General features: G+C 45.5%; 1 protein-coding gene across 2 annotated transcripts; it reads left to right on the top strand.

Annotated features, from left to right (window-relative positions):
• Nucleotides 1-47: 47 nt before the first annotated feature.
• Nucleotides 48-21083, top strand: CNTF (ciliary neurotrophic factor). 2 transcript variants are annotated; one of them, XM_022591911.3, is made up of 2 exons: nucleotides 48-2010; nucleotides 3265-6565. In XM_022591911.3, the coding sequence occupies exons 1-2, from the start codon at nucleotides 1897-1899 to the stop codon at nucleotides 3751-3753; spliced, it is 603 nt and encodes a 200-aa protein (XP_022447619.1). In that variant the 5' UTR covers nucleotides 48-1896; the 3' UTR covers nucleotides 3754-6565. The 2 variants fall into 2 exon arrangements, with proteins under 2 accessions (XP_022447619.1, XP_089770903.1); XM_089914777.1 differs by lacking the exon at nucleotides 3265-6565 and adding an exon at nucleotides 9006-21083 and having other exon boundaries at nucleotides 1921-2010.
• The last annotated feature ends 1077 nt before the right edge of the window (nucleotides 21084-22160 follow it).

Genomic DNA, 22160 nt, shown 5'->3' with positions numbered 1-22160 from the left:
GATGCTGCCAAATAAGAAAAACAAGTGACCTCAGAGCAGGTTTTATGTGGCGGATACTGTTGTTTGCTCTTGTTGAGAATCAGGTAGTTAACTTTTGACTTAGTTCAGTTCTTGATTTCTAATGCTGAGATGCCATATGATCCTATGATCATTTGACAAAGTTGGAAATCCTTTCCATGTTTCAACCTTAGGAAAGGTGGATTCTTTAGTAAAGAGAACGTTAAAGAAGCTGTGGGGTTAATTTTGCTCTGATAATGACAAAACCCTGATAGCATTTAATATCAGTGCTTCTTCACAAAACTCAATGTCCATACAAAGTTTAAAAAACAAAAAAAAGTAGAATCCTCCTACCTTCTTAAAAAGCCTACTGTGACAGCCACCCCAGCCTCATTTCTTTCTCCCCTATGTCCCTCGATTATTGCTTTTTTTTTTTTTTTTTTTTTTACGGTACGCGGGCCTCTCACCGTTGTGGCCTCTCCCGTTGCGGTGCACAGGCTCTGGACGCGCAGGCTCAGCGGCCATGGCTCACGGGCCCAGCCGCTCCGCGGCATGTGGGATCTTCCCGGACCAGGGCACGAACCCGTGTCCCCTGCATCGGCAGGCGGACTCTCAACCACTGTGCCACCAGGGAAGCCCCCTCAATTATTGTTTATGTATGGAAATTTCCCCCTGAGAAGGCATGTGTTTCAATTTAGAGGTAATGTCCATGATACAAAATAGTGAAAACTGATTCATTTGGGGATGAAACTTGTAACTCTTACCCAATTGGCGTCATCCTCTAACCTACAGAGTTAAATGCAATAGAACAACAACTCTCCAAGTGCTTTTAAACTCTGCCTTCATTTCACAGTCCAGCTCATTCTCTTATTTTGTTAAGAAGCAATGTGGTATGACTGGGCTAAGGAAGAAAAAGAAAAGCATGTTGTCACTTAAGTGAGACTGCCTCAGAAATGTTACCAAGTCAGGGTTGGGTGTTTCCTGTCCTTTGGAAGAGAACAGGCCTAAAACAGTACCTTCCTCATCCTATAGCTACAAGGAAGGCACCATGATTGAGATTACAGATGCTTCCTTAACTGATTTTTAATCAAGTGTAAATTTAAATACTCAGCAAAAGGATGGGAATGAAAAAATGCTGTAGTTTTACAGGATCTATTTCATGTAAACTTTGTGTCTTGGAACAAAATATGAACTACCTAGAGAATGATATTGGAAACTCAGTGGGAGGAACAGTTATAGAATCAAAGGCCTATATTTAAATTTTGAACCTAGTTATTAGATTTTGTGCACATTATTTAATTTCTTTAAGCCTCCATTTCTTATGTAAAATGAGGAAACTATCTTGTAGAATTATTCTAAAGATCAAATAAAGGCTTTAAAGCTGTTAGCAGTGTCTGGCCTAGGGTAGATGCTTATTGAATGGCAGCTATATCAATAATAATAACTTAATATTATTGAATAATTTACCAGGCCAAGAAAGAAAAGGACATGGGGAGCACAGAGAGGGTGATAGTAAAATGAACTGATTATAAGTGTATATAAATAGATTCCATCAGGCAGGGGTGTCATGAGGATCAGTGTGATAATGACCTTGTCAAGTGCAAAAGCAAAACAATGACATGAAAACAAGTACACTAGGCCCTGAGTGGAGGAGAGAGTTGGAGGCAGACGCTGCAGGACAGAAAGCTGAGTGAAAAGGGGCCTTTGATTCCACAGGCGCAGAAATCCACAGCCAGGAATTTGCTGCCACCTCTGAGTCAGGCAGGGGGGGTGGGTGCCGAATTCCATTAGTAGGGAAATGCCCAGTGGATTTAGCCCGGGAGTCGCATTTCTTATTTGGACCAGTATAGACAGAAACGAACCCAGCTCACTTGTTTCCCGGGACAGTTGAGTTAGGGGATGGCTTTCACAGAGTATTCACCGCTGACCCCTCGCCGCCGGGACCTCTGTAGCCGCTCTGTCTGGCTAGCAAGGAAGATCCGTTCAGACCTGACTGCTCTTATGGAATCTTATGTAAGTTGCCTATTTTGCTGTCGTCTATTTTCACTTCATCTCTTCTGATCCAGCCCTTTACCATCATGTTCCAGCCCCGTTATCAGTTACAAAAGCCCTAATCATATAGTCATTTATATATTGGGCACCTGTCATTTGACATGGCCCCTTCCCTTAAGGAAAGTCATACGACCTTACTTTCTCTAGGCTATTCAGGAGACATGTTGTTCCTTGAATAAGAAAATATACATGGGGTTCTATGTAGAATTGGCTTTATGTCCTGGAGGCTGTTCCTAATTTTCATTACCTGTCTGAATTCTGCCAGAATAGATGAACCATGAGGCCTCTAAGCTTGGGTTCTTCATGTACATTGTTCTGATTTTCTGAGCTTAGAGACGAAAGATGGAGTTAGGTTTATAGGATTGGGAGAAGAACAGTATAAACAAACCAGTTTCTCCTATTACATTATTATCCACCCTATACAATCAAAAGTGTTCGTGCATCTAAATAGAAAGGTCACCTACACTATCAAAAAAGTCTCATAGAAGAATCACTGGGGACCTGGGGAAGTGTCCGATTCTTAGGGAGCTAACCATGGATCTCAGGTTTTCTGATAGAGGAAGATCCCCCTCGGTCTTCATCTAAGGCCTGCCGTGGAAACACTCCAGGCCCCCGTGGAGAGTTCTGAATTTAGGTTCTCTGAGAATTGGTTTACCTTCATAAAACTCCAGCAGTCAGAAATCAGATTCTTTGAAATACCAATTTTTTAAAAAATAATTGCCATTGACTCCTCTAATAAACGATTGTCCTCACCATTGACAGTGAGCAGTGGAGAGTCTGTTAGAAAAATTCTACGATGCCTATATTTTAGAGCTTAGGTGTGGCTAGCGTCTTCAGGTATATTTAAAATACTTAAACTCCAGTATGATTATAATACTCCACTTGCCAGGAGGGAGTGTCAAGTGGGAAGGAAAAATTATTCTAGACCAGTCAGTGGGTGGTTTTCAACCTTTGGAACCTAGTGAAAGCTGCACATTCTCCCAAGAGAAATGAACAGGTAGTCAAAGCAGTATGGATAATTTCTGGGAGGATAGCTTCTTCCTAAAGTCAGTCAAGGTTCCCAAATGAAGAGTTCCTCATCTAGACTCTCTATTTTCTTTACAATTTGGATCCTTGACCAGGGAAGTGAATAAGATTTTATATGAGATTTAGAGATTAAGTGAGACTGGTGGAGTGATTACAGAAGATGTGAAGTTTTTCTGTATCCTTGACCAGGTGAAGCACCAAGGTCTGAACGAGAACGTAAACCTGGACTCTGTGCGTGGTGTGCCAGTGGCAAGCACTGATCGGTGGAGCGAGCTTAGTGAGGCAGAGCGACTCCAAGAGAACCTCCAAGCTTACCGTACCTTCCATGTTATGTTGGCCAGAATGTTAGAAGACCAACGGGTGCATTTTACTCCAGCTGAAGATGACTTCCATCAAGCAATACATACCGTTCTCCTCCAAGTCGCTGCCTTTGCTTACCAGCTGGAAGAATTAATGGTGCTCCTGGAACACAAGATTCCTTCCAGTGAGGCTGATGGGATGCCCCTTATTGTTGGAGATGGTGGTCTCTTTGAGAAGAAGCTCTGGGGCCTAAAGGTGCTGCAAGAGCTTTCACAGTGGACAGTGAGGTCCGTCCATGACCTTCGAGTCATTTCATCTTGTCAAACTGGGATCCCAGGACGTGGGAGCCATTATACTGCTAAGGACAAGAAAATGTAGCATCACCCCTCTCTCTCTCTTACTTGCTTTCTCCGCTAGTGGAATATATATAGTTTTCTGAGGCCTCACTTTCCCATTCTTAGTTTTGAAAACCTTTAAAACCACAGGCATTTTCATCAGCTAGGGTTGGAGACATGGACAAAAGGGCATACAAGGTTTAGTCTGGGGGGGAGGGATGTGTGAGTGTGTGTGTGTGTGTTGGGGCCATAAGGGAGTGGGGGCAGGGACAACATCCTTCCACCTCAGTGCTGTGATCTTTCCTACCCACTAAATAACCTTTACAGGCATTTAACAGCCTCCCATATACTTTTAACTTTAGTCCTGGATGACTCTTCTGAGAAGACTGAAATAGTGAATTAAAAATCATGGACTCTAGTCAATTCAAACTCTTGGATAATAAAAATAGTAACTAACATTTATTGAGTATCTACTATATTGAAGCAATATGTCAGGAGTTTTATGTATATCATAATTTTCACAACCCTGCTGCGGGAGGTGGTGTTATTTCCATTTGGCAGATGAGAAAACAGGCTCACAGAAATGTATAACTCGTTCAAGGTTACCCATCTAGCAAATGGCACCCTGAGTTTGAACCCAGATCTTTCTCATTCCAAAGCCTAGTGCCCTTCACTTTAAGGGCCTGATTATGAACCTCTATCACTGCACCTCTTTGCTGCAGAGGGTTGGAAAATGTATCCATGTAATCTGTCCCCAGCACTGAAAAAGCAGCCCCCAACTGTGTCCTGACAGTGTTAAAGGCAGTATTTGTTGCCCATATTTGGCAAAGGAGAGAGCAGTGGAGATCTTAAAATCAATCCACCAGACTTGAACTTCGGAAGCTGGGAGTGTGCAGTCATACAGCTTGCTTTCAAGTATCCACTAACGTTCTTGAGTTTGGGGTTGGGGACAGCTTATCAGGTTACCTCACATTTATTGTGATCAGCAGTGCAGTGATACAGGCACTGTAACCCGGGCATTCATGGGCAATGGGTAGAATACCGCTCAGGTTAAAAAGTCACAGAACTCCTTCACCAGACAGAGCCTCTGGACTTAGTCACGAGCAGAGGATGAGGCCCGCTCTGTTCCCAGTGGGAATGCCAGTGATTCTGAAACAATACAGAGCAAAGCCTCCATGCTTCAGAACAAAGGGCACAGTTCTGCATTTAATGTTCTTGAGAGAAACGGTTATGAAAAGCACCAACTAGTAAATGTGGGCATTAATGTAAAAGGTCATTTACAGTCAGGCCTATGAACTCGTGGTGCAAATGGGAATCCAGAAGTTCTCAGGTGTATCATTTATTTCACGGTACCAATCAATTCAAACTCAAGGTCTTGGGTGGGGGGCCCAAATCAATTTGGTTCACGTATTTGAGGCTTCTATATTCTTAAAAGGACCATGAGTCAGAGGGGGCTAGCTGCCATAGCTTGTGTCCTTTCCTACATGGGTTTATGTCCAAAACTCCATGAAGTCAATATTCTGAGAGGGCTCTGGGTGAGGCACGGTGGCAATACAGGGGAGGTCCGGCGCTGCTCCCCAGGATGCATCTGTGGAAACGGTTGTAGGCATACAGGAGATCAATACTATTGGTAGACCTGAATCGTAGGATGGGTTTAAGCGGTGTGGAGTTGAAGGAGATCAGTGAGGGCCAGAAATCGCTTCCTGGAGGAGGGAGGAGTTCAGTTGTGTCTCAGAGGTTGGCTGAGTACCAAACAAAGAGAAAAGTCATGAGGGGAGAAATAGAGAAGAGTTGCCTGGTTAGAAGAAAATGAGGCAATAATAAACATTTGGGTCCACTACCACTAGAAGTTTATCGTTTTGTTTGTAATTTTGGTAATGGTATAAAATTTTGCAGTGAATGCATAGAGGCTTATTTCATTCGAGCTTTTCCTTGTTTGAATTGTTACTTGTGCTTAAGAGCAGTATTTTGATTGGTAAAATACTTATTAATGTGAAGCGCTTAGACTTATCTGTATAGTACTTTTAGGCTTTTTTATTTAATGAAGAAAGGCGTGACTCAAATTTCTTTCTTTTTAAATAAATTTATTATATTTTATTTTTGGCTGTGTTGTGTCTTCGTTGCCGTGCGTGGGCTTCTCATTGCGGTGGCTTCTCTTGTCACGGAGCACGGGCTCTAGGTGCGCGGGATTCAGTGGTTGTGGCGCACGGCCTCAGTTGCTCTGCGGCATGTGGGATCTTAGCCATAATAACAAAGACATAAACGTGTGGCTCTGAGTTTGTAGACTTGGCATCATGCTCATCTAAAATGGATGAAGCAAACTGAATAAGGGACTGACAATAGGCCATATACATATAACTCTATATATTAATAAGGTCTTAAAAGGCATAAATTTAGTTCCCATCCCCTAACTCTTATTTCATAAAGGGGATTCCTTCTATCCCACTCCCTCCAGAAAAGTCCTCTCTATGGGGAGAGATTCAGTTCTCCTGTATCTGTCAAGGAATTGTATGTATGAGAGTTGATAAATACTTCATGCATTGATTTACGAGGATAATTTGGGAAAGACTTGCAAATTAGCACAAACTGAAAGTCCAAGCACGGAATAAAATTGACTTTAAGACAATCAGGTTTTGAGGGAAGTGAGAATTTTAATAAAAATGGAAAGTGTCAGGTCATAGTCCTGGAATTGCTGTTATTTCATGCTGCTGTGGATTAAAGCCCAATGGATGACTCACTGTTGTGACCGCTGGTCAGAGAGGGAGAGGACAAGTAAATATTTGTGGGAGACATACCTGACAAATTGTTTAGAATGACTTCTGTTTGTGAATCCTCAACTCCTCATGAAGTAGCTGAGCAACTTCTCCTATTGAGTAAAATAGAAATGCAGGACGCAGAGGGGCCTCCAGCAGAATGAGAAAGGGATTGGTGAAGCGGAAAAGAAAAAAAAAAAAGTTTTTGGATATCACTTGAATTGATTTATCTGTGTGTGAGTGTGTGTGTGTGTTACCAACAATGTTTAGGCCAGGGCGTTTAAAAAGGGTGGTTTGTCCTCCTGCCTCATCCTACCTCAGCTTCAAGCATCAGACCCAAGAATGAACCTTCTGAATGTTGGTACATTTAAAAAGTGAAAATGATAAAAATGTCATTGTTTTCATTCAAAAGCTTCTCTAGAGCTCTAAGGTCTACAGATAAAGATGGAGTAAAAATGTAATTTGATCTTTTGATGAAATTGTGGGGTGTGAGATAAGAAAACCCATGTGCATGTGATTCTTTATATAATAGATTACTTTGATCTGTCTGTTTTTGGCAGATAGATGCAAGAATGAAAGAATAAAGGATTCAGTAATGGCTAACAATAAAGATTTTGCCTCAGCAAGACCACGAGTTGCTCCTTTTATTTCTGTATCTGGATGAATAAGGGGAATTTCAAGTGATTTCAACACTGGCTGAAATGTAATCCTCCCAGCCAGGGCCAGGCTCACTCAAGCGTGCTAGGTAAATCTCTATGATGCCAGGCCACGGGCATCAACTCCCAAGGCCAGTCAGCCTCAAAAACGTAGATTCCCCCTACATTTATCAGCTAGCCTGTAGACGAGAAATATTTCCTTTTATATGGTTTAATTTCGAGTATTTGAACCCTAATCAAGCCTTTGAAACAGAAGGATCCTTACTAGCCTGTTTCTAGTCAGTTTGAAGGCAGAAACTAAGTTGAGGAAAATACACAGGAGAAAATGTAAAGCATGGCTAAGAGTATTTTTATCCACATGTTCAAACTCGTATGAAAGGGAATACTGCATTTACTTACTATGTCAGACAGCTCTACCCTGTCTTATGTCATTTGCTCCTCTTTCACAAACAAGGGAAATGAGAATGAGTGTTAACTTGTCCACGGTCCCTCCTCTAGTATATGACAGATTTGGAGAGTTCTGGCTCCAAGGCTCATTCCACTATAGCCAGCCGCCACGGTACAGCTAGCAATCGAGGTCATCTTAGACTGAAATCCATTCTCCGTCTCTGTAATTCGCTTCTCTTGGATAAAGCCAGCTACAGACATGTACAAAATCACTCTCTGTCACAAACCCTATTATGTTTCCGAACTTTGGGGCAAGTCACTTTTTCCGAGCTCCCTCATTTATGAAATGGAAATGACTTCACAGGCTGTTACATGGTTTAGACAAATCTGAGAATCTGAAAATACTTGTAAATGACATACAAACATCAAGTATACTTAATACCTCAAATAGCTTGGATTAACAGAAGACTTTCGACTGAGGAGAGACTATCTTAGAAACACCAGTTGCTTCCCAGGATCCATCTGGTCACAGCCTGGACTTCGCCCTGTTTGTTGTGCCCATGGGCCTTTGGCCATTAGAGGCCGACCCAGTTTCACGCACAGCCTCCAGGAATCATCCACCTCTCTGGAGAGGTGAGACCAGGCTGTTCACTACATCCACTAAGATGGTTTTCACAAGCATCAGACAAGTTCTGGAGAAGCCTGGCAGGCTCTGTAAAGAACCAAGGAAACACGCAAGCCAAGGCACCGCCCAGGATGTGTTAAAGCATGCATTCAGACTCGGAGTCACCCCGCCATTGGCCAGTACCCTCCTCAACACAAGAAGGAACTCAAACTTCATTTAGTTCAATCTCACCATTAAACACATTGCACAAGGAAGCCAGAGAGGTGCCCTGGTGTCCCGGCTGCAAAGTAGAATTAGAAGTAAAATTTGGTCCAGCGCATTCCCCGCTGGGCCTCCCTGCTTCTCCATTAGACCAGTATCATCTTAGGAAGCCTCAGTTCTCTTTGTTTGCATCCTTTCACTCTCCTACGTCCAGTGCTGTCCGGCACCCTTCCTTCTAACAAGCCTTTGGAAGCTCTGGGAAGAGCAGCTCATAACCCAGACTTCTTTTGCCTCCCCAGACCCCATCTCTACTATAATTTGGTGGTCCCGTATCCCATCCCTCCCCTAATATTATGGGGAAAATGGGACACATTCTGAGGTAATGGTTAAATATGTTATTTCTTCCAGGTGAGTAGCATTTGAACAAAGGGCCCAGGGAAATTTTTTAAAAATAAATTTCTGAGGCAGGTTTCTTATCTTTAGGTCAGACCAACCGTTAGGCGACACCACTAGGAAAGGTTTAGGACTATTTTCTCTTTTCTTACTTAGCAATCCCTAGTTCCTATCCCCAAAGCTTGGGGTGGAAGGAGGGTTGGGAGTTACGTAAATAACTTAAATAGACCAATAAAAGTTCCCAACGTGGTTCTAAGCAATAAAGCTCTAAATCTTTCAGAAGCATTCTACCAGACTCCAACCAAGTTCAAGAACAATGCATAATGACACCTACTTTGGACCAGCACTAAGAATACGGAAATGAATATTAATGATAGTAGCAGACATTTATATGGTGTTTACTCAGCCATTCATCGATCTAATCGCTGTATGTGCATTCATTCACTTACTCCCCACAAGAACCCAATGAGGTAAGTACAAAGATTTTTATGTTACAACTGAAGAAACAGGGGCACAGAGAGAGCTGATGCTTCCCTGCCCTGGAAACATTCATGGTCTCCTGAGAAAGACAACAGGTACACACTCAACTGTGACAGAAATCGGGGTGTGGTTAGTCATACCAGAGTCTAACCAGGGGCTGGGGGAGCCCAGAGGAAGGAAGGATTGGAGGAAGTCTCTCAAAAGAGGCACTTTGGGGGCTTCCCTGGTGGCTCAGTGGTTGAGAGTCCGCCTGCCGATGCAGGGGACACGGGTTCGTGCCCCGGTCCGGGAAGATCCCACATGCCGCGGAGCAGCTGGGCCCATGAGCCATGGCCGCTGAGCCTGCGCGTCTGGAGCCTGTGCTCCGCAACGGGAGAGGCCACAACAGTGAGAGGCCCACGTACCCACCCCCTCCCCCAAAAAAAGAGGCACTTTGGGAGCTAGGCTTTGAAAAATGACTAGGATTTTGCCCTCAGGAAAAAATAAGGGGGGGGGGTGGTGAGGGATGGGCAAGAACATCTCAGGTAGAAGCAGAAGCACTTGTCAAGATTTGGCTGCTGGAAGGCATGTGGCATGTTCCAGAATGTTCCCCCAAGAGCCCCAGTGGAAGATGAGGTGCAAGGAGTGAGGGGATGATGCCTTGAAGAAAGAATCTATGAAAGGTTTTTGAAGAGGGATAATGCTAGCATCTACCCTTTGTTTCAGAAAAGGAATTCAGACAGCTAAGTCAGAGCTGTATTAGAGGTGAAAGCTGCTGGAAGCAGAGAGACCCATTAAGAAGATGCTCTTTTGTTCAAGGTAAGATATGTTTCAGCTATTTGTGGAAATGTTAGAAGCACTAGGAGATAGAGGTGAACACGACACAGTCCCTGATCTCTTAGAATCTGCATTTTGGTGGGGGAAGACAGGAACACACAATAATATAACCAAGTGTTAAAAATGATATAGGAACTTGAAAAAGTGATACAGAATTACTGAGAGTAGGAGCCATGAAGGCCTTTCTCAAGCGGTTATTTCCTGCTGAGATCTGAATGATGACAAGGAGGCAGCCACCAGTAGACCTGAAGGTATTTCAATCACAGGGAACTGTTTTTTGTTTTTGTTTTTAATTTATTTATTTTTGGCTGGGCTGGGTCTTCATTGCTGCGTGTGGGCTTCCTCTAGTTGCAGTGAGCGGGGGCTACTCTTTGTTGCAGTGCACAGGCTTCTCATTGCGGTGGCTTCTCTTGTTGCGGAGCACAGGCTCTAGGTGCACGGGCTTCAGTAGTCGTGGCGCACGGGCTCAGTAGTTGTGGCTCACAGGCTCTGGAACGCAGGTCAGTAGTTGTGGCGCATGGGCTTAGTTGCTCCGCAGTGTGCGAGATCTTCCTGGACTGGGGCTTGAACCTGTGTCCCCTGCAGTGGCAGGCGGATTCGTAACCACTGCGCCACCAGGGAAGTCCCAGAGAACGGTTAAGTGCAAACCCTGAGGCAGGAATGAGCTTTCTGTCCTCAAAGCCACATTTGCCTGAAAGAAGGCTAACATGGCTGAAACCAAGTGAGCAGGGGAACCATGCCTGTGCCAAGGCCCTCAGCCAAAGACCAGGAGAAACACACCTGTAATTTAACAGGTGGGTTTATCACCTGTTGCAGTGAGGAAGCATGCACACCGTGGGAGACTCTCTCAGCAAGAGAGTCCTAGAAAGAACTTATATAGGATTTAGTCTTTGGCTGGGTGATTTGGGGGGGAGGGCCTAAGGAATTTGCTCTAGTCCATGACTGGGTATTTTGTCGGTGGCCCAGTGACCTTGCTTTTGTGTGTGATTAGATAAAACTATAAAGTGACCTTGTTTTGCTGCATTTATCATGGTCTCAGGGAGCTGTGTGAGGTCGCTATTCTATGGGGCTGTTTAACGTGTTTAGGATCACTGGCTGTGAGCCCCAGGCTGACTTCTAACACTATGGCAGACCAGCTGTGATCGTCATTTCAATTCTGGACATCAGAGACTACCTTTTTTCTCCCTCACTACTAATAAGATTATGTGAGGAAAGGGAACTGGATTTTCTTCTAACTGCTCAACACAGGCAACAGGTTTACAGCCAACTCTGACAGAAGTCAATGTGTGAAGAGTATTTCCACGTAGATAACAAAGAACAGCTCCTCCTAGATAAAAATGACCAAGACACCAATCATAGAACTGGCCCTGCTTTCTGACAGCATCCAACTCCAGAATGAAACTATGCCTCATTGAATCCTTCCCCAAACTAACTAACCCAACTCCAAAGCTTATAGCTTCAAATCCCTCCTAGCCCTTCTTTTTTGAGGTGCCCATTGCAACCAGCCAATAAACTCAACTTTGTCTGACTATAGGTATTGTCCTGGAGGTCTTTGGCTAAAGGGGATCAACACTGCAAAGGGAAACCATTGACAGTTTTTAAGCTGTAAAGTGACATGTTAGGGTTGACATTTTTAAAATGAGCGCTCAAGCCACTATGCACAGATAGGTTTATGGGGGCGAGACTAGAAGCAAAATATTATCTAGATGATGGAAAACCTGAATTAAAGCTGACAGTGGGAGTGGACGAAAGAGAAAATCTCTGAAGATCATGACAGAGGTTTGGAATGGGAAGATGGGGAGAAGGAGAGTGAGTCCTAGAAAGAGGGAGGAACCCCAAAACACCCCCTCCCAACTAGGAGGAGAGTGAATAAATTAGGCAGGACACACAGAAGGCGGAACAGATATTAGGGGTAACAGGAGGTTGCAAGCCTGGTTTTCACATATGTTGAGTTGAATGTGGAGCACAGGTAGCACGGAGGAAGGGGTTGGGAGGTGAGTGACTGAGATTGAAGCTGGTTGGGAATGTTGGGACTCAACAATAAGGGTCTTGAACCAAGAATCTTGATTCATTCTATAGGCAGTGAGGAACCATTCAAGGTTTTAGATCAATGACCCTCTTAAAGTCAGCATAAAAGAAACCTTGACAAGAAGGAAGGAAAGGAAAAATAAAAATCACCAAAGGTCAGGTCAGTTCTTCTGCCTTAGTCGTAATGGGAACTGAAAGTGTTCTCTTGTCCAAATCCAAGTGCAGATCTGATTCTGATGGTCACTACGGCTTTACCAGACTTAAGGCATATCAGAAAATCACCCCATTCTACATCTCCTGTCTTGGGAAAATTTGCATCTCTAAAGTGTTTCATTTTATTCATTTTATTCTATCTGTGCCCCTACCTCCCTTTCCACATGACTAACTCCTGTTCTTGCTTCAGGATCCAGATCACATATCACTTTCTTTGTGAAAACATCCCTGATCTATACACCTGTATCACTGCCCTCTCGTCTTTGCTGCGACTTGCACCTGGTACACCATCTACTATCACCGTTGCTTCTACTACTGATTACTGTGACGACCACTGCTGCTGATAATAATAATATTGAGCTCTGACACTGAACTAGGCGCTCTGCACAAAGCAGCTCACTTAATCCTCACAACAACCCATCACACTCAAGGTTATAATCATTTCTACTTTACAGATAAGAGAACTGAAGTTCAGAAAGGTTAAGTGACTCACCCAAAGTTGCAGAGCTGGGAATTGGCAGAGCTGGGATTCAAATTGAGGTATTTGAATATACAAGTCACATTTTTTCTTCACATAGCTATTATACGACTTAGTACCCTGCATATTGGTTATTTATGTCTATGTCTCTCTTCTGCTGGAGTGTGGGCTCCTTGAAGCCAGGGGCTGTGTCTTCCCTGGCATAATGTAAATGGTCATCAAAGGTTACCTGAATGAGAGGAGGGAGGCAGGTAGATATAATGATGAAGGGAATGGAAGGTGGTGTGTAGTAGAAGAATGATCACTGTTTATATTGATGTTTCCCAACCTTTTTGACAGAAATGATAATGTTGCTAACTTGGAGAGGACCTGGGTTCTAGGAGAAGGGTGCTCTAGGATGGAGGAAAGTGGACCATGATAAGGACTGTAAATCTGGCAACCTCAGTCCCCAATTAGTTACCGTAGTGTTGAAGGGATCAGTACATCTTGGCATCCATTGGACAGTCCGTGCTTTATATGAAGGGTTAACAAACTATTTCTTAAGGACCAGATAGTATTTTATACTTTTGTGTTATGAGGTCTCTGTTGCAACTATTCAACTCTGCCACTGCAGCATGGAAGCAGTTATAGACAACACGTAAACAAATGAGTGTGGCTGTGTTCCAATAAAACTTTATTTACAAAAACAGGTCCCAGGCTTTGGCCATGTTTGCTGACCCCAGATCTGTATGAATTTTATGCTTCAGAGCTTTGGATCCTTCTCCTCTCAGCCCAGTTTTTAACTTTGATGAAGTTGCAAGGGAGGCAAAACTTTACCGCTACCCACCTTAGATTTTCAGCTGAGACTCTTTACAAAAAGGGAAAAACACCAGTTTATTAAAGTATGCAGTGGGGACCTCCCTGCCGGCACAGTGGTTAGGACTCCCCACTCCCAATGCAGGGGGCCTGGGTTCGACCAGGGAACTAGATCCCACATGCACGCTGCAACTAAGAGTTCTCATGCCGCAACTAAGAGTTTGCATGCCACAACTAAGGAGCCCGCCTGCTGCAACTAAGACCCAGCACAACCAAATAAATTAAATAAATAAATAATTTTTTAAAAAAGCATACAGTGTACATCACTCAGGAGAAAACTGAACCAGAAGTAACTCAAAATGGCAGCTTAGAATTCCAATTTATGTAGCACTGTCAACAAGAATAATAAATTTGTAGAGAAATGATGCGACACAGGAAAGCTTGGGCTTCCACGAGGGGGGGAACTATGGGAAGATAAATATATGGGAGGAAAATTAATGGAGTAAAGTTTGTTTGCAGGTTCCTCTGGTGCCTTCTCTGGGCTGATAAGAGTCTGTCTTAGTAAAAATAGAATTTATATCCTGCTTTTAGGCAGAAAAGGGAGAGCTTTTTCTGCATTTGCTGCTTCTTAATTGCCTTTAGTTCAAAATCATTTTTATGTCAAAGAGCATATTTTGGGATGACTTTCTGGTTTCCTTCAAAGTCCAATTTATTAATTTGTTCTTTTATGAATGGTGCTTTTGGTATCATATCTAAAAATCTTTGCCTAACTCAAGTCACAGAGATTTTTTCCCCTATATTTTCTCCTCCAGTGTTTTTTATCTTCCCCACTTAGTAAAGGGTCATCCTTCTTAGGAGCCCCTTAAGAATGAATAAATGAATGATTTAAATGAAAGAACAGAAAACCCTTCTTACTTCCTTACCTCTTGAGCTCTCCCCATCCTGGACTCTCCAAACCATGAAGCTCAGCAGAGGTTCCTTGAACCCCAGTCTGATTTTTGAGCCCCCAACCTTGCTGATTTTTTTGCCTGTAACTTAGTGATTCCCAGCCTTTCAATGCTGCAACATTCTTTTTACAACAAACACACAGCCACTTTTATTTGCACCTCCAACCTGTTTTATTTTATTTATTTATTTATTTATTTATTTATTTATTTATTTATTGGCTGCCTCACGGCGTGCAGGATCTTAGTTCCCTGACCAGGGATCAAACCCGTGACCCCTGCAGTGGAAGCACAGAGTCTTAACCACTGGACCCCTAGGAAGTCCCCTTCCAACCTGTTTTAAAAACACCATAGTTTTAAAATTAAATTTAAAATTCGTTTTCATTGTCAAATTTTCAGGAACTCCTTGAGATAACCAGAGACTATTTGCTTTATAACAGTCCCTCTCTATGAAGTACAGAGAACAATCACCAGAGGATGAGTTGGACCAAGGCTAAAGCTATAGGTAGTGAAACTGCGACTGGCATAAGGAGAGGGCTTGGAAGCTGGGGCTCAGAGGTTTCCCAGGTTCACCCTCGTGAATCTTCCTCCACAACTGCTCAGTTCTGTTATCCATTTCTTTAGTTTTTAAAAATAATACACAATGTTTTATGTGAATGCATATCTTACAAAATTTTGAAAAATGAGTTAATCAAGAGGGAATATAAGTACAGAAAAATTGGGACTAAGGTTGAGTTTAGCAACAAGAATGTTGAAGAAGGGGCCAAAATTTGGCTCTAGGCTCTCTGGAAGTCAAAATAAGGAGAAAGGTCTCTTTGTTTTATATGACTTACAGTGTCTGTAAGATCGCAACAACCCAGTTGCTCAAGAGAAGCCTGTTCCAGGAGGGGGCATTGTGTGATATCCAAGGAGCAGCTCCGTGACAGCAAGTTGTCCATCAGTCCCCATTTTATCATCAGCTGGGATGGAATTTCAGCAGGCTGTCCACCCTCTTACTCCGAGCTGTAAAAGGAACTTGGAGATTTGGTGGTTACCCCATGCCACCACCTCTCCCTCTCCCATCCTTTTTATTTTTACTTTTTGTCTACTTGCCTAGAATATTTTGAGACAGTGAAAACTGAGTTTTATTTATCTTTGTATTTATTCAAGCACTTAGACTGGGCAAAATGAGGCTTAAAACTGGTTCATTCATGAGAATTCCCTGGCGGTCCAGTGGTTAGAACTCTGCGATCTCATTGCCGAGGGCTCGGGTTCGATCCCAGGGGAACTAAAATCCCATAAGCTGTGCGGTGCAGCCAAAAAAACCAAAAACCAAAAAATCTCAAGACGAAAAACAACAAAAAAACTGGTTCAATCATGAAATAATACAGTTAAGAATCCCAGAAGGGCAGATAAACTAAAAGGATTTGATAGCTGAGTCTAATCACCTGGGGCCTCCCAAGATCTCTTCTGGTTTTCTTTCATTCAGCAAACTTGTAGAGCAGCTACCAGGTGTTCTGCCTGATGCTGAGCTCTGGAAATAACTGCAATGAACACAACACCTTCCTTTTCTCCCACTCAAAGAGCTCATGAGCTGGTTGGAAGGAGAACTCATGCAAAGTGACAGGCTCGTAGTTACATGCTGCTAAAGAGGTTAGGAGGAGTAAGAGACAAATTCTTCCTGGGAAATTGAAGGAGTATGTGAGGGTAGGGGGAGAGGGGGCGAACAGAAATGTATTCTTGTGTATTCTCAGGGAGGTGACCTTTGAACCCAGCCTTGATTGATGAGCAAGATTTCATCAGCCAGGGGCTTCCCTGGTGGCACAGTGGTTGAGAGTCCGCCTGCCGATGCAGGGGACACGGGTTCGTGCCCCGTTCCGGGAGGATCCCATATGCCACGGAGCGGCTGGCCCCGTGAGCCATGGCCGCTGGGCCTGCGCGTCCGGAGCCTGTGCTCCGCAATGGGAGAGGCCACAACAGTGAGAGGCCCACGTACCGCAAAAAAAAAAAAAAAAAAAAAAAAAATATATATATATATATATTTCATCAGCCAGGAATTGACATGATGTGGGAATCAGCACAGGGAATGTGTATCATGGGGAGAGACTAGCTGGAGATCAGGGTGATAAAGTGGGCCTGGGCCCAATGGCAAACAGTCACCTATAAAAGTGGAGCGACGTATCTTTTGATTGACATGTCCTATACTTTTGGTCTCAACAGGGTCCAGATTTCGATGATCACTTACATAGCCACCCTACTTATAGGATGGTTCATTTTGCCCCTTTTCTTCTTTAGTCCACATCAAAATCTTTTATTATGCCCTGATCCCCATCTTGCTCGTATCAGTCGGAGAGCTCAGTTTTTAGAGCCTGGAGGGCTATTCCAGGGAATGAACTGAGACCATCAGAAATGGGCATTCGGTTTCTGTTGAAAGGATCCTCCTGGGCCAGCAGAACTGAGCAAATCTGAAAGTGGGCCTGGCTGAGACAAGAGTCCTGTCCCACGCCAGAAACATTATCAGCACCCTCCCAGTTAGAATTTGCGACCCTCATGCATTTTCCCATAATGCTTTCTTTGAAGCTCTATGACATTTTTACAATGGGTAATTTATGTTTTTTTTGGGTATCTTACCCACTCAGCTGTGAGCCCCAATCACACAACTTTGTGTACCCAGTCGCACACTGTGATAGCTCACTGTGACATGCCAGATGTGAGGCATTGTACCAAGGTATTTCTCTGCATTGTCTCATTTAATCCTTGCAACAGTTTATGACATCAGTCTTATGATTATCCCCACTTTATAGATGAGATTAGTTCTCAGAGAGGTGAGACAATTTTCTCGTAATCACAGAGCTAGTTAGCAGCTGTGCTGGGAGTTGAGCCCAGTTTGTCAGATTTGATTCTGGTATCCCACTCTTAAAGCAGTGGCAAATAAGATCCCAAAGTGTTAGTGTCATCAATTTCAAATTTAGAAAGGCCAGGCTGTTCCAAGGTGCTTTGCATCCATTAGCTCATTTAATCTTCTCAAGTAACCTGGGAATTTAACATGCTAACTCCATTTTATAGAGGACCAAACTGAGGCACAAGGGATTTCCAGAGGCCCATATTTGACCCAGACCAAGCCCATAGCTTTACTACTGTGCTAAGCCAAGAATTAAATGAAGTAATCTTTGCAAAGAATGAATTCTAAATCTGTAGTAGGCACTAGCCATTATTATTCTTATTATTTGTCACATGACTGTGGGCAAGTCAACCTCTCTGAGCCTCAATTTCCTCATCCATAGCATAAGAACTACTTACCTACCTTAAGTTCTGTGGAAAACAGAAAAAGTCTCTACAAATGGTAGTGACCACAAGTCTGGAGAAGGCTCAGGAGAGCCACTAGTCGGTCAGTTCTTAGCTCACAGTTGGCTCCAATGTGCCCGTATCAGACCAGTAGGAGAAATGATCTCAAACATCTAGAGTTATTTGGATTTCAACTGCCTCTTCCTCTCAGGACTCAGAGTTTGCACTATCTCATCAATATCCTGATATATTCCAATTTGTAGCCAGAGTAGATGAAACACCAAGAAGAAAAATGACTCACTTAGGTCACTCAGGTCATGGAAATGGGGTCTTGTCAACCCTGTGAGGCCACACTTGCCGGCTCCCTAGGGTCTCTCCACATACCTTTGGAATTGGCTCTAAAATTCACACATGGGGGGCCCATTTGGGCTAGGTCCTGCATGCCTTGTGGTTCCAAGGTTAGGGTTTAATGTGACACCCTGTTTGTCCTTGCGACAACTACTGACCCACACTCTGGGCTTAAATTGCGATGAGGCTTGTGTTCTAGGAACGTTGCAAAACTGAACACTGGTCCCAAGTGGTCCCAGTCTTGGGTTAAAGAATGAAAATGTACTCTGGTGTACTTGAGAGAAACAGGATCTCCAAAGGGAAAACTCTTCCATTGGGGGTGACGACTCTAGTTTTCCAAAGCTAAGTTTCATGGAACATAGAATGAAATGGAAGAGTGGAAGAGTTTTCCCTTGACTTTCCAGTGTTTTGACTGTGATCATATCTTGATAGTTTGTATCACATCTTACATTGTGATCCCATATAAAACTGTGATCCCATATAAACCATACAAAACTGACATTTTTTGATGAATCAGAAATGATTGGAGGAAATTCCCTGGCAGTCCAGTGGTTAGTGGTTACAACTCCACGCTTTCACTGCTGAGGGCCTGGGTTCAATCCCTGGTTGGGGAACTAAGATCCTGCAAGCTGCGTGGCGTGGCCAAAAAAAAAAAATAAATAAATAAAAAAGATTGGATATGGGCAATTTTATGTGATTAACCTATTTCACAAAATAATTATTATAGCTGTTTCATGCAATGTACTGTTTTCTGTCATTAAAAAAAAATTGCTGATTACAACTTAATTCATTTCATCATCCACAAGTAGGTCAGGTCCTATTTGGAAAACAAAAAACAAAAAGACCCTCTGAGTTAAACCAAGCCCAAGAGGAAACTTTTTGGGTTCAAGGCAATGATTCTGGGAAAACAAATGGACAGAATGAATTTTATAACAGTTACAAAAAAAAAAAAATTCTAACTTCAAAGCTACATAATATGTCCTGGGGTCGATGCTGATTCTATCTCCCCTGTTCGCCCACCTCCCCAGCAAAGAACACCAGGAATAGAGCTGTATTTGAACAAAGTTGGGTTTATTGGCTTCTTGCAACAAGGGAGGTGCCCAACATGGGAGCACACCAAGGAGAATGGGGTGCCTCTCAGAAAGAGGGCGTTAGGGAGAGGTTGCTACAGGACTTGAGCTTGGGCTAGGTGATTTGGAGGCGGGCTTGAGGAAGTACAGTTTAGTCCTGGTACCTTCAGGAAGTGGGGCCAGTTCTATGATTTGGTATCTTACATCTTTTTACCTAGGCAGTAGAAGAAACAGAAGGGGCTAGAGCTCTGACTAGCAATGATGCAGCAGTCCTGTTTTGTTAAAGTCGAGACAGAATTCTTGTCATTCTGTATGCATTCAGATCGAGCTGGGCTCTAAGTGGTTTCTGTGGCCCCATAGGCCCTCTGTTCCTCTGTCAGGATGCCTTCCTGCAGTCTCCTGTAACCCCCTTTCTTATAGAACTTTTAGCCACAGCTTACCCCCAGAGCAAGAGCCACCAAGGCCACCATGGCACCCACCCGGGAGCCAACAATGGCCCCAACGCTGGGTCCCAAGCCAGCCTGGCTCAAGGGCTTGGCTGACAGGGATGGGTCATCAATATTGGCCTGCTGCCAGTAGTCAGAGCCTTGCAGCCTCACCCAGACCCGCTGACCACTGGAGTCAACCAGGACAGAGAGCCTGTGGGTGCTGCTTCTGTTAAGCAAGGGGGGGCGGGGAATAAATGGGGGCATCTGAACAGCTGTCTGCTGCTGGTCCAAGAGGACCCCAGCCCTGAGGCAGTAGAGGCTTTGGCAGCCATGGCTGAGGTAAGCCTGGTGTTGGCTGTACCCTGCTGGGCATTTCATGGGGAAATCCGTGGGGCTGTCCTGGTAGAACACCTCCTTCATGAGCCCAGGGCTCTGGCCCTTCACAAGGCCAGCCAAGGGGTTGCCCGCCTGGCAGCTGAAGAAACCCCCAAAGGGGACTGCCTGGGCTGTACCCAGCTCTGAGTCGCCACTGACACAGACCTTGAGGTCGCCAAAGAGTGTCAGTGGGTAGAAGTGGGAGGGGCAAGCCTGGGACCCAGTGACTGGGTTTGGGTTGCCAGGGCTATACAGGCCTCCAAAGAGGAGGCCCTCAGTGTAGGGCAGGGAGGCCCCAGAGGGCGCGCACCAGGAGGCAGCAAGGCGCACGGCATTCCGATGCTCATGGGTGGCACACGCTGTCCAGCAGCATCGGAAGAAGAGCCAGCACCTTCGGCAGTGCTGCCGGCACTCAGGACTGGCCTCGCTCCACGTCTTCAGCCCCTTGCTCAGGGTGCTGGCCGTGTAGTTGGCCGGGCAAGAGGCTTTGCCGGTGAGCGGGTTCGGGATGTGATAGGCCCGGCAGAGGTGATCGGCATGCCGCCCGGACACGGCCTCGCATTCCTGGAAGACACCGCCGAAGCTGAAGTTGGCGCGGCAGCGGCCTCCGCAAGAACCATCATCCACATTGGCCTGGGGGTCGAAGACGTGAGTCCCAAGCTTCAAGCATCCGGGACGCGTGTTGACCGCGTAGCAGCGGTGGATGGCCCAGCGCACGCGCGGCCGCCACCCGGCGCACGCGCGGCCGCCACCCGGGCCTCTGGGAGCTCGGGCAGCGCCTCCAGCTGGAGCAGCACCGGCAGGGGCGGGCCCGACCTACTGATGGCAGCCAGCCGGTTGCCGATGCCCTCCTGCCACTTCTGTAGGGTGATGCCCGGGTAGAAGGGCACGCCACCGTGGCTGTGCATCTTGGAGGCCACCGGGTTCCGCCCGAGGTTCTGGAGAAGCCGGCTCTGCACCTGCAGGAAACCCCATCCCCAGCGTTGACCGCGTGGAAGAACAAGGCCGAGGCAGCGTACGTGATGTTGATCTTGTCTCGGGCTTCGCTGTCCACCAGCTCCCGCCTCACCTGGTACTCCTGCACCAAGGCAGCCCTGGCCTCCACGTCGGTGAGAACGTGCGTGCCGTACCTAAGCACAAGCATCTCTGCCAGGTATTCGGCCTCCCGGGTCTGGTTGTTCTCCAGGTGATCGCTGAGGGTCAGCAGATGTCGCAGAAAGTCGGGCTGGAAGTCGGGGTTCTCCGGGGCCTTCACAGAGTAGATGCCGTGGTGGATCTGCACCCTGGTCGTGACCGTCTGGTACTCCAGGCTGTACTTCCTGACGTTCTGGCAGTCCACAGAGAACTTACCATTGAGGTCGGGGAGGAAGGAGAGCTCAGCGTTGATGGAGGCGGCCCAGGTGTCAGTGTAGTTGACCCAGTGGTCGATGAGCTCCGTGCGGGTCTCCACTATACTCTCCCGCCGCGGGACCACCTGCACGCGGTCTGGGATGAGGTACTCGCCGTCCTCGGTGGTGAGGCACTGCGAATAGTCTCTCCTGAGCACCAGCCCCAGCTCGACGTTGAGCAGGTTGTCCCAGCCACCTCCTGGCAGCGCCCCCAGCACGGACATATTCAGGGTCTGCCTGCAGCCTTGGAAGCCCGGCGCCCTCTGTTCCCCCATCACACCGCACCCGGCCAAGAGGAGGACCAGCAAGGGCGCAAGGTAAGGCACAGGGCCATGGCTGGAGGAGAGCTTCTCCTGGGCAGCCCGCTGCGCCTTAGCTCCTCCAGGGTTGGGGTCGCAGAGGGGGAATTCTCAGCCTGGGAGCTGATGCTAAGTAAGCCTCAAGGCAGTGACTCAGCCCACCTCAAGCCCCTCCCAGGTTCCTCTCCTTGAAGTCTTCAGAGGAGAGAATAGCAGGCAGGTCTCCTATCAGAAGCACCAAGGGGAGTGAAACTAATTCCAGGCTTTGGGTCCAGGAAGGGTAAATTAGAGCGGCGAATTGCCCGAAGGCCCTCTTGAATTCATCTCTGCGAAGAAAATCCAGCCTCATCTGTTGAATACCTGGTATTTCAGTCTCCAACTCTCTCTTGGCCACTGGACGCAGTTAGGGTCCTATTATTCCAAGTGTCAAGTTCAGCCTCGGTGAGGAAGTAGCCCAGGAAAACGGGGCCTTTCCCCAGTTGACCTGTGGGCACTGTGTCTAGGAGGTC

The sequence above is a fragment of the Delphinapterus leucas genome, chromosome 7 (genome assembly GCF_059928025.1).
Source record: "Delphinapterus leucas isolate spDelLeu-1000000601 "Yukka" chromosome 7, BTC_Dleu_Yukka2, whole genome shotgun sequence".
NCBI lineage: Eukaryota > Metazoa > Chordata > Mammalia > Artiodactyla > Monodontidae > Delphinapterus > Delphinapterus leucas.
The sequence above is the reverse complement of the archived record's forward strand: the minus strand, read 5'-3'. Positions and strand labels throughout refer to the sequence as shown.

What these genes read in the sequence shown, in the direction of transcription:
- CNTF (XM_022591911.3), top strand. Translation starts at nt 1,897, where the DNA reads ATGGCTTTCACAGAGTATTCACCGCTGACCCCTCGCCGCCGGGACCTC. An exon ending in CTGCTCTTATGGAATCTTAT is followed by an intron (nt 2,011 to 3,264) that starts GTAAGTTGCCTA and finishes ATCCTTGACCAG; the next exon opens with GTGAAGCACCAAGGTCTGAA.